General features: G+C 42.2%; 1 protein-coding gene across 2 annotated transcripts in view; it reads right to left on the bottom strand.

The window, feature by feature from the left end:
- Positions 1–2,384: 2,384 nt before the first annotated feature.
- LOC140385212 (F-box only protein 43-like) overlaps positions 2,385–11,641 on the bottom strand; it is a 32,051-nt gene continuing 22,794 nt past the window's right edge. For both annotated transcript variants that reach the window (XM_072467115.1, XM_072467114.1), the window contains 4 exons: positions 8,912–10,390; positions 7,121–7,226; positions 3,885–4,070; positions 2,385–3,332 (listed from right to left, as the gene is read on the bottom strand). In XM_072467115.1, the coding sequence (XP_072323216.1) occupies positions 3,084–3,332; positions 3,885–4,070; positions 7,121–7,226; positions 8,912–10,353 (1,983 nt within the window). In that variant the 5' untranslated portion in view covers positions 10,354–10,390 and the 3' untranslated portion in view covers positions 2,385–3,083. The remainder of the gene's footprint in view (positions 3,333–3,884; positions 4,071–7,120; positions 7,227–8,911; positions 10,391–11,641) is intronic.

Raw genomic sequence — 11,641 nt, 5'->3', positions numbered from 1 at the left:
CCCCTCCACCCTATCCCCATAACCCAGTAACCCCACCCAACACGCAGGGCAATTTTGGACACTAAGGGCAATTTAGCATGGCCAATCCACCCAACCTGCACATTTTTGGACTGTGGGAGGAAACCGGAGCACCCGAAGGAAACCCACGCACACATGGGGAGAACGTGCAGACTCCGCACAGACAGTGACCCAAACCAGGAATCGAATCTGGGACCCTGGAGCTGTGAAGCAATTGTGCTAACCACTATGCTACCGTGCTGCCTTGATGTCAAGGGCAGACACTCTCAAATCACCTCTGGAGTTCAACTCTTTTGTCTGTGTTTGAACCAAGGCTGTAATGAGGTCAGGAGCTGAGCGACCCTGGTGTAACCCAACCTGAGCATCAGTGAGGAGGTCATTGCTAAGTAAGTGCCGCTAGATAGCACGGTTGATGATCCCCTCCATTGCATTCTGATGATCAAGATTAGACTGATGGGACTGTAATTGGCTGGGTTGGATTTGTCTAGTTTCTAGTGTACAGGATATACAGAGGCAATTTTCCACATTGCTGGGTAGATGCCAGTATTGCAGCTTTACTGGAACAGCTTGGTTGGGGATGCTGTATGTTCTAGAGCACAAACCTTCAGTACTATTGCCGGAATATTGTGAGGGGCCCTGATCGTTGCAGCATTCAGCATCTTCAGCCATTTTTTGATATCACTTGGAGTGAATCGAATTGGCTGAAATCTGTGACAGTGGGATCGAATTGGCTGAAATCTGTGACAGTGGGGACCTCCGGAGGAGGCAGAGATGAGTCATCCACTTGGCACTTCTGGCTGAAGATTGTTGCGAATGCTTCAATTTTATCTTTTGCATGGATGGGCTGGGTTCCTCCATCGTTGAAGATGGGGATCTTTGGGGAGTCTCCTCCTCCAGTGTGCTGTTTAATTGTCCATCAACATTCACAACTGGAGATTGTGGAATTGCTTAGCTCTATTACTTGCTGTTAGGCATGCAAGTGGGTCCTGTGCTGAAGCTTCCCCAGGTTGACATTTAATTTTTAAGTATGCCTGGTGTTGCTCCTCACATGCCCTCCTAAATTCTTCATTGCACCAGGATTGAGAGAGTGAGAGAGAGAGAAGGGGGGAAGAGAGAAAAGGGGGAGAGAGGGAGAAGAGAAAAAAGAGAAATGAAGAGGAAGAGAGATAAAGAGCAAGAGGGTCCCAGTGCTGTAGGTCTGGAGTCACATGTAGGACAGACCAGGTAAGGATAGCAGGTTTCCTTTCCTAAAGAGCATTAGTGAACCAGGTAGGTTTTTAAACAATGGTTTAATGGTCACCATTAGGCTTTTATTTCCAGATGTTTATTAACTTTCATAGAAATTACAATGCATCAGGAGGCTATTAGGCCCATCGAGTCTACACGTGCCTCTGAAAGAGCATCCTACCTAAGCCCACACCTCCACCCTGTCCCCGAAACCCAGCAACACCACCTAACGTTTGTACACTACGGGGCAATTTATCATGGCCAATCCACCTAACCCGCACATCTTTGGACTGTGGGAGGAAACCAGAGCACCCGGAGGAAATCCATACAGACACAGGCAGAACGTACAGACTCCGCGCAGACAGTGACCCAAGCCGGGAATTGAACCCGGGTCCCTGGCGCTGTGAAGCAACAGTGCTAACCACTGTGCTACCATTAAATTCCATCATTTTCTATGGTGGGATTTGAACCCAAGTCCCCAGAGCATACCCTACAATTAGTCCAGTGCTCATACCACTTCATCATTACCTCCCCCCTTCTCAACAGAACCTTGACATGTTCTCTTACATATAGTGTTAAGGAAGCCTAGGATAGAGGAACCCAAAAGGCACAAATTGAGGTAAATGGGTATGATCAAATTGCCATACAAAACCATGGCTACAGGATGACCAAGACTGGGAACTCAATATTCAACATTTCGGAAATATAGTCAAAAAGGAAAAAGGTGGTGGTGTTGCTCTGATAAGAAGTGATGGGATTAGTGCATTAGTAAACCACTCCAAGATAAACCAATAATTTTTGTAAAAGTTCAGCATAAATGGTGGGACACTTCATTTCACACAAACTTCTGATGCTCTGTACATTAACCTAAAGCCTAATTGAAAAGCAAAATACCATCAAAACATGGCCTTCCTGGTTAATCATTGCAGCTGAAGACAATAGCCACCTGAAGAAAGAGACGTCGGACCGTAAACTGATATTTTCCGCTTCAACTCTACATTTCTTACTTTATATTTATACACTGCATTAAATTACATCTGCAATAGGCTTGTAATGCCTGCAGGCAATTTGAAATTGAGAAAAAGATAGACTTCACAAAACTGCAGAGTTTGAAGGCTGTGAAGGAAATGCATTCACACCATTTTTTTAAACTTTTATTAAAAACTTTATTAGGTGTAACATATTAAAATCCACTTAAAAGACAAAATTTCTATTAGCACATATAAAAACTATATACATTCAAAGCTCTCAAATCTACACATACCTGCTGTCTCGAATTTGGGCACAGTCAACAATTAACAGTTCTTCACAAACATCTGAAACAATGGACGAAAGTTAGATTTCAAATCTGTGGTCTTCATTTCTTCAGTGTCTATCCACTAAAATTTTCTAATTAAAAAAAAAGATGGGGAGGGAGTAGGGGGGGAAAATAGTTTGCAAATGTATTACCCCATTCATTTAATTTAAGGCAGCAATCAGCTGGTAACACTGGTCCAGTGATTAAACTTTACTGATCCTATATTCATTGATCTTGGATTGCCTTATTTAACTATTGCCCTCGATCACATCTTTGGAGTGCTACCAAATGGTAGGAGTTATTCTGAAGACTAAGAAAAAACCCAGCTAAAAACATATATGCAGCTTAATATAAGAGATGGGGAACATTTTATAATCTTCCCTTGAAAATTCCACACACCCCCCTCCCCGTTAGCTAGAAAATAGTTTACGCAAATTTATAAATAACAAGTAAATGTTTTGATACAGGTGCACAAGCTGCTCCGAAAACCCATGAGGTTGTGGGGAGCAGAAGGTTCATAGGTTTTCATATATATACAAATTTACAATCGCTTCAAATTCCGCTTGCTTTGAGCGCTTCCTGGTGGTCCTTCTTTATTGCCCAAACGTTTTGCAGACCTGCTGCCACATTCTTTGGATCCATGGAAAATACAAAAGCACTGCGTGCAGAAGTCAAATGCACATTCTTCTCGACTGCAGAGGCCTCGTTTCTTCATTGGGTTGTACCTGGCAGGCGACTGGCACCGAGGGCACGGTTTTAGAGCCTCATCGTTAAATAGTGTTTTGGCAACCTGGTGGTGAGAAGATGTACATTAATCGTCCTTAAAAGTTATCGTTTCCTTAGGGCACAAATTCAGAGCAGAAAACGTCTACTACATTGCCATGAAGAATAAGCATTAGCAGCCAGCACAGTCCCCATAATGCTGTCACTTCTAGCAGAAGGTTAACTAATGTGATAATAGGAACAGAATCCTGCAGCGTTTTCTCCATAATTCAGATACACAAACAGCAAATTGAAAGAAATACCAATAATTGATCCTAAACAGTCTTTCTGTATTAAACAATTGCACTATATTGTATATCTAATCTAAGTAATAAGCCTACACAGAAATAAGTGGTTTACAGAAAATAAACTGCTTATAACACCAGCTATACAAATAGCATTTGGGTTTATTTTCAACAAACTACTGTTACTCCAAAGCAGCTGCTTCAATGCGGTCAGTGGTTCTCGAAGTACTCCACATTTAAACAGTTCTACTTGCTTTGCAACTGAATTTTTTAAAGCAGTATTGTCTGAATGTTGACTGTTTGCAGAAGGCTCCAAAAGGTTTCTTTTAACTTACCTTTAAAAACTCCTCTCGTTTACTCGTTGACTTAGAAACACCGCTGCATCCACCTGGAGTGACTTCAGGCTGAGTGGATGGAGTGAGAGTGATGGCAACCCTTGCTTGTGCCTGAACAGATTTCAAAGCAGAACGACTTGGGAGATTACATCTGGTTTCAGCATCTGCGGCCCAAGGAAGGCTATGCTGTTGAACAAAATTATTCAGTTTGGTACCCCAGGTGAATGATGAGAAAATGTCAACTTCAAAACATACATGTTTTCTCCTGTCAATCAAACACTTCAGGACATTTATAGATTGGATATAATTTTTATTTAATGTGGAAACTTCATGGGATGGAGGGCAGGAAAAAAAAATCTGTTGAATTCATACTTTACATTATACTCATTTAACATTGACAATTTTTTTTCCTTTTTATAAATTTCGAGTACCCAATTTTCAGCATGGTCAATCCACCTACCCGGCACATCTTTTGGGTTGTGGGGTTGAAACCCACGCAGACACAGGGAGAATGTGCAAACTCCACACAGACAGTGATGCAAGGCCGGGATTCAAACCCAGGTCCCCAGCGCCATGGGCAGCAGTGCTAACCACTGTGCCACCAAGCTGCCCACTAACTTTGACACTTATAAAATTACTATTGACCCGAATGCTTCAATAAATGTCACCGGTACAAATTTGAACTAGGGATAGGAAGGGGAATGCAAAAGCAAGGAATCCTTGCAATGTATTTGCTCACTGGGACAGATGCTCAGAAAGGATCAAAGATTCAGTTGACAGTGTACAATTGTAAAATGATACAGTACAGGAGGCAGTTATTCCAGGTCTTTGGTTATTCCAGTTCTTTGATGGAGCGATCCAATTAATGTCATTCCTTTTTCCCCATATTTTTCCAATTTCTTTTTAAGTGTTACTATTTAATGTCTCTTTCAGGTTGTGCATTCCAGGTCACAACTCACTTGTTAAAAAAAATTCCTGATGTCGTTGGCTCTTTTGTCAATCACCTTAAATCAGTCCTCTGGTTACTGCTCTGGTCACGGAGAACAGTTTCTCCTTATTTATCAAAACCCTTCATTATTTTAAACATAGACCCTATACTCCCAAATCTACCTATAAACTCAACTGTGAAATTCTACCTTCTTCCACAATAAATAGATGTTTACAACCCAAAGTTAGTGCCACCCAATATTTTGAAAATGGACTGGATTGTCAATTGCAACACAAGCCTAGACTCTTCACGTGAGGATTTCAGAACTCAAATGTATAGGAATCAGATGGACTGTATCCTAGTATTGTATGGTATAACACTGCACCGCTGTTCACCTAAAGTACTATTCCAAGTCAGGAAGAGGATGGCCCACCACAAGACCAAAGATCTTTGCTGATCAGGTGCACTGCAAACAAAGGCAGACGTATGCCACAGTATTAGGGCATCAATAGACTGAGCCCAAAATATTTTAAAGTTTTACTCATTAATGCAACGTGCAAGTTGTCTAACCTCACCATAATTGAATGCTGAATTGTAATCTTGGCAGATGGTGAAGTTGTCACATTCGAGATACCATCACATAACTCTTGAGTACATGGTTTTTTTTAGGGATTCGGTATTGCGAGTTAGGTGACCCTCAGCATTATTTTGTTTTGCAAAACCTACGACTTTTCAACTCTCAGGTTGACATACAATTATATTCAACAATCATATTCAGTTTTGTAATAGTGAAGACATTTGTTGTTGTTAAAAGGACAGAAAATGCAAGGTGAAATCAAGAGCAGTCTACAGCTTTGGGGGAAATGTGCAAGCTACTGAAATATAGCAAAACAGGAGTTCCCTATTATTATTTTTGAGTAAGTTTGCAGTTTATTAAGTCTGCTATGCTATAGGTTTATAACTTTAATTCTATAGGTTCATAACTTTAATTCCTCACTTCTTCAGGTGCAATACTTCTGTGATTCTATAGAGGGTTATGGGCCAAGTGCGGGCAACTGGGACTGGCTTAATGGTAAAAACTGGGCGGCATGGACTGGTTGGGCCGAAGGGCCTGTTTCCATGCTGTAAACTTCTATGATTCTAATACTGCACAACACAATCATGATACTTTTCACAGTCTTGGCAACAGTCAACATCAATATTTTCTCCAATTTTTACCTGTTTGACTTCCTTAAGCTGTCTGTCTATTTTCTCCTTTGTCTCCCTCTTGCTCTACTACCCTCAATACCAAATGTTCCAGTTTTTCTCTTTCAAGGACATGCCCATGCAATTGACTCTTGATCATCTGCAAAAATTGTTCTTGCGAGTCTGCTTTCCTCGAAACTTCCTCGTATTGCCCACCTAATTTTCATGATACATCTCAGAAACAGTATCTGTTGCCTTTAATTTGTCTTCCATTGTCCGACTTGTATCCCAACTTTCACATTCATGTAGCAAAGTTGACCAGATGTAGCATTCTGCTATCTATAGATAGGTGCTCTGATTTTTACAAGAGGTCTGGCATTCACGGGAAGGTTTGTTTGCAAGTGTTAAGTATTTCCTGATCACTTTTCCCATCTGACATTATTAGGCTACCCAGATAAGAAAAATTTCCACTTTTTAAATTTCTTTCGATTCCAGGTTCTTTTGCAGGCTCAAAGGGCCGATTGGCCTCCTGCTGCTTCTATTTTCTATGTTTATGGGTATATCTAGGTCATTGGATGTCTAGGTCACTCAGGTATAGATGCACCAGAAATAACACCACACAACAGGTGTAGCCACAAATGGGGAGAGCGAAACTGGCCATGCCTTCTAACAAATGCACTCAATTTTTTTGTGACATGCACAGCTGATGTGTTTAAGTGCTTGGGCCCTTTTCTTTGTGCAGTAACTTAAAGGGCCCTTAAAAAGTGGGAACTTTTGGGCTGTTCTGCAGACTAGAGAGAATATTGCTTCTAGTCAAAGGACAATTAAGTATATAATTCTCAATTGTACTTTTGAAACTGCTGCTTAAATATATTAAGTTATTTACGCTTAAAATACAAAATCAAATGATCACTAATTAGAGTCTTCTTCAAACTATTGACCACAAATTTATTGCAAAACTCAATGCTATTATAAAAATTACTAAAAGGTGGATCCTCCAAGGAAATTACCAGGGTTTCTAAAGAAAACTTGAACTTACAGAATGTAGCCCATCTGCTACTAAATAGAACCACAAACAAATTATTTTTCTTATTATGAATTGAGGGCCAAAAAAACTGCATACCACTCTTAGGGTTGTAATCTCATCAAGGTGCTGTTTCCTCCTCCGAAGGGATGCTGCCTGATCTTGTTTGATAATTTTCTTCCAGATTTTGCTCACCTTCCTTGTTCTGGTACAAATACAATGAGCATTTCATTTGCAAAGCAAAATGGCAACAAACCAAATACACATTTAGTTGCAAGATACATTGCACATCACACAGATGCCAGACGATATTTAAAGCCAATATCCAGTAATTCTCAGACAAGAGAGGGAGGCAATTTAGCTAAATTCCTTAATTTTTGGCCAGACTTTGGATTCTCAAGAGCCATGATTGCTGGCAACATCCAAATCCCACAAACAAATAAAATTTGAGATGGTTTGGTGGGTTGGGATTGGTGGTTTTGCGGGTGCAAAATGCCCAGTTATAGCCTTTGAAACAGAAGATGCACTGAAACGGAGTTGTCCAATATTGTCACATGAGAGGACACACTTAACTTTCTCTCACTCAAGAGGTCAGTGAGCAAAGTTTTAAACGATGAGGCATCACAAATGTAGCTTGCCATTCATCAAAACAATATAAACGTGCATTTTTATGGCAGGCTTCAAAAAACTAATTTATTAGCTTACTTTCGCATTACTATATTGAACACTGACTTATTGATCAATGACTGCCCGCACACATGTAGCATTGCGGAGTGTTCCAGATAGGTAGCCCCTACATAGCAAGAATCAAATATGCAGTTTTGGCAAATTTAGAAATACATTTATAATGTTACATTTGTCCTCCTCTGCCAGTGCGAATCGGCTGTCTATGAAGGTGAATTTCATGCATTGCAAACGTGCCTCTCTAGATGGCGCTCAAACACAAGGTTTAAAGCCCGGAAGAAGAAAAAGTCTCACTGGTTTGTCTATGCAAGGTGTTTTTTGTGTGGAACAACGGCTATAAATGGTGGGAATGCAGTCTGCAGCAAACTATCTGCAGCCAGCGGGAGGGTGGAAAGAAGTGCGTCAGACCAGTGGCCGACAGGTAAGGTAGCCAAATCAGAACCTGCAGCCAGACACTGGCCCGATAGCTGCAACACTCCAGCCAATGATGGCAGGTTAGGTTGCAGTAAACGCCCTGCCTCCTGGATCAGTTGGAGAGTACTCAACTTGAAATGTTAATGTTATAAAAAGGTAATATAGAAACCTTTGTCAGGATGAGAGTTGGATAACCCTGCTCTAAAGCTGGTGTAGATGGTGAAGTTACTGAAAGGGGGTACAAAAAAACCCATCACCCTGTTATTCCAAGGTTCCAATAATTTGCAAAATCCATACAGAAGTTTACCACACTTCCAAGTTTGTTTAAAAAACGTTTATAGTGGGGCAGAAGGCAAAGAAACTGACTATTAATAGCCTGATATGAAGAATTGGAAAGACCTTGCTTGCATACTGTTAATGGTGTTTAATTATTTGCACATGGTGGCGCAGTGGTTAGCACTGCTGCCCACAGTGCAGAGGACCCGGGTTCGATCCCGGGTCACTGTCTGTGTGGCGTTTGGTTTGCACATTCCATGTCTGCGTGGGTTTCACCCCCACAACCCAAAGATGTGCAGGTTAGGTGGATTGGCCACACTAAATTGCCCCTTAATTGGGAAAAAATAATGGGGTACTCCGAATTTAAAAAAAAAAAATACCTTGAGCCCCCTATAGACTACAACTGATTGTCGGGTTGGGTCAAGAGTGCCAACTTCTAATGTGCAACTCAATATTAAAATGTAAATATTTTCTCCAGTTCTATCCTCAACTTTCTGGGATAGAACAGAATCTTACCTGCAGAGATCTTCTACAGTTAAGTGGCACAAAATTATAGCGAGGATGTGAGTCAGATTCCTGTTCAACAGTTCTTTCAGAATATCCACTTCATCTAAACCCATTTTTCTGCCAATGAGTCTACATAGTGATGGCATAGATTCACCCAATGGGTTTTCCTCTGACTGACTGGGATCTTCCACAGTGGTATTCCCAAGCCTTTTTCTTTTTCTTATGCACATTTCCTGCACCAACTGTAAAGCAGGAGTTTGAGACAAATCCTTAAACTTTAGAGAATCCTCAAGTGTTTCTTCCTCAAACACCAACTCATTCTCTTTAGTGGGAGGCTCTAGGTTGCAACCTGATTTCAAGAGAAGGGCTCCTCTGTTTTCATCTTCTGCCTCAGACTGGGAACCTCGCTCATCGAGAGTGGATAACCGCTTGGTTCTTTCCAAACTTCTTTGAGACTTTTTACAATCTAGAATCTTGGGGGTTCTCTTCTGGTTTTGTACCAATCCCTGGAAGGAACATTCATGGTTTGAGAAGGAATCAGATTTTTCCAAACCAACCGAATTATAACCACTGTCCTCAGTTGTTGAGGTATCTAATTTGCCATTTGAAGGGGTCCTGTTGTGAGACAAGCATATATTGAAGCTCACTACAAAGTTGCTCACTGGAGTAAGGAACTGGTCACCTGCATGTGTTTCCGATTTTCCATGGTTTGATGGTGTATCAAAGGGCTCAGCTGAAGTGCATTCATCATTGTCTTCTGAGAAAGAGAAACTGTTCAACTCAAGATTACTATGTATAGTGGATTGATCAAGAGTTATACATTCAGCAGGTGTTAACTCATTTTTACCCTTTGAGTCATCTATTGTGGAGGTTCGCTGCTGTGCAAACAAATACCTTTTAGTTTTATGTGAAGTGTTAGCTTCCACATTCTTTAAAGTGCTGGTTGCCAAGACTTCAGTGTTCAAGTACACAGGAGAATCTAGTGAACTGTCTGAACAAAAAGAGTACCCTAGGCGGGTACAACACCGCTCTACTGCACCAGCTTCAGTACATTCCACACTTGCACTTGAGGCTTGACGTGACTCAAGAAGTCGCCGCCGTAATGTGGTTGTCTTTTCACTGACCCTAGGTGTTTCAAACAGAGTTGGTGAAGTAAAGTTGGTTCTTTTCCCATCACGCCATTTTCTTTCAACCGAAAAGGATGATGGCTTACAAGTATGGAATCGCTTTTCTTTGCACACCACAGGAGACATATTGGCCATAAGTGATTCAAGCTCTCCTACATTTCCACTGGAATAATTAGCAGATGGAGTTGTGCTTTCAGTTTCATCATAACCACTGTCCTGTCCTAATGATCTACGTTCAAAAGATTTGAAACTTTCTTCAGGATCAGCCTGTTGTTCCTCAGACCCACTTATCAAATCACACGAATGCTTCAGTAATCTCAACATCTTTGCACAAAAGGCAACACAACTAAGGCTTCCAGTCCTAAAAAAAAATACAAAATAGTTGTTATGAAATAATATCATTTGAAATTCTGGAGCAAGTAAAGAAATTAATAAATAAATCTTGAATTTTCATGGAAATCTATTGGATCAACATTGCTCTAGAGTAAATGTAGAAATTTAGATTACCGGTCAGAAATATGGCTTTCCCATTGTTTGTGCTTGGTGGTTACTCTTTGATCCTGACCATTTCCTCTTATTTGATTAATAGTTTACAGGATATGGGCGTCATTGGTTGTGCCAGCATTTATGTCCATCCCCAACTGTTCTCCATTTCAGAGGGCATTTGAGAATCAACCACACCTGGAATCACAGGTAGACCAGGTAAGGATGGCAGATTTCCTTCACCAAATGGACATTAGTGAACCAGATAGGTTTTTGCGAGAACCAACAATGGTTTTGTGGGTCATCATTAGACTTTTAATTCCATTTTGTTTTACTGCATTCACAGTCCCCCCTGAGGGGGGACACATGAAGAAATGTGGGCGCCGGTGGAAAAGGGGACAGGGAAGGGGAATGAGGGAACAGCGCCATTAGGGGCGAGGCCGAGAGGGAAGCGCGGGGTTTTTCCCGCGCAATGGAAATTGAGGCGGGAAAAAGGGCGCAGGAAGGAAGGGGGCCTCACACGCAGGGAGGTCAAAGGATAAACGGGGGAAGCAGAGGTCAGCCAGAGTTAGCTGACTCCCGGAAGCAATATGGGGGGAGCAGTCAAGCTAGAGGGGAATCTAGCGGGGGGGGGGGGGGGGGGGGGGGGGGAGGGAGATTAACTGGGTTGCTGCTGCTGAGGGTAAGGGGGAGCTGATACGAGAAGAGGTGGTCGGGACGGGAGGTCGCCGCCCGGGGGACAGACGGGTGCGTGGGACCTGGCTTAAAAAAAGGGGGTGGCTAGTCGACGAGGGGGGGGGGGGGGGGGGGGTAAACGGCCCTCCAACCCGGCTGATCACGTGGAATGTGAGAGGTTTAAATGGGCCGATTAAGAGGGCAAGGGTGTTTGCGCACTTAGAGACTGAAGGCGGATGTGGTTATGCTCCAGGAGACGCATCTGAAATTGGCGGATCAGGTTAGACGAAGGAAAGGATGGGTGGGACAGGTATTCCACTCAGGGCTAGATGCGAAAAACAGAGGGGTGGCAATACTGGTGGGGAAACGGGTATCGTTCGAGGCTAAGACCATAGTGGTGGATAGTGGGGGCAGGTATGTGATGGTGAGTGGCAGATTGCAAGGTGAGGCGGTG

Source organism: Scyliorhinus torazame, chromosome 11, assembly GCF_047496885.1.
Source record: "Scyliorhinus torazame isolate Kashiwa2021f chromosome 11, sScyTor2.1, whole genome shotgun sequence".
Taxonomy (NCBI): Eukaryota; Metazoa; Chordata; class Chondrichthyes; order Carcharhiniformes; family Scyliorhinidae; genus Scyliorhinus; species Scyliorhinus torazame.
The sequence above is the reverse complement of the archived record's forward strand: the minus strand, read 5'-3'. Positions and strand labels throughout refer to the sequence as shown.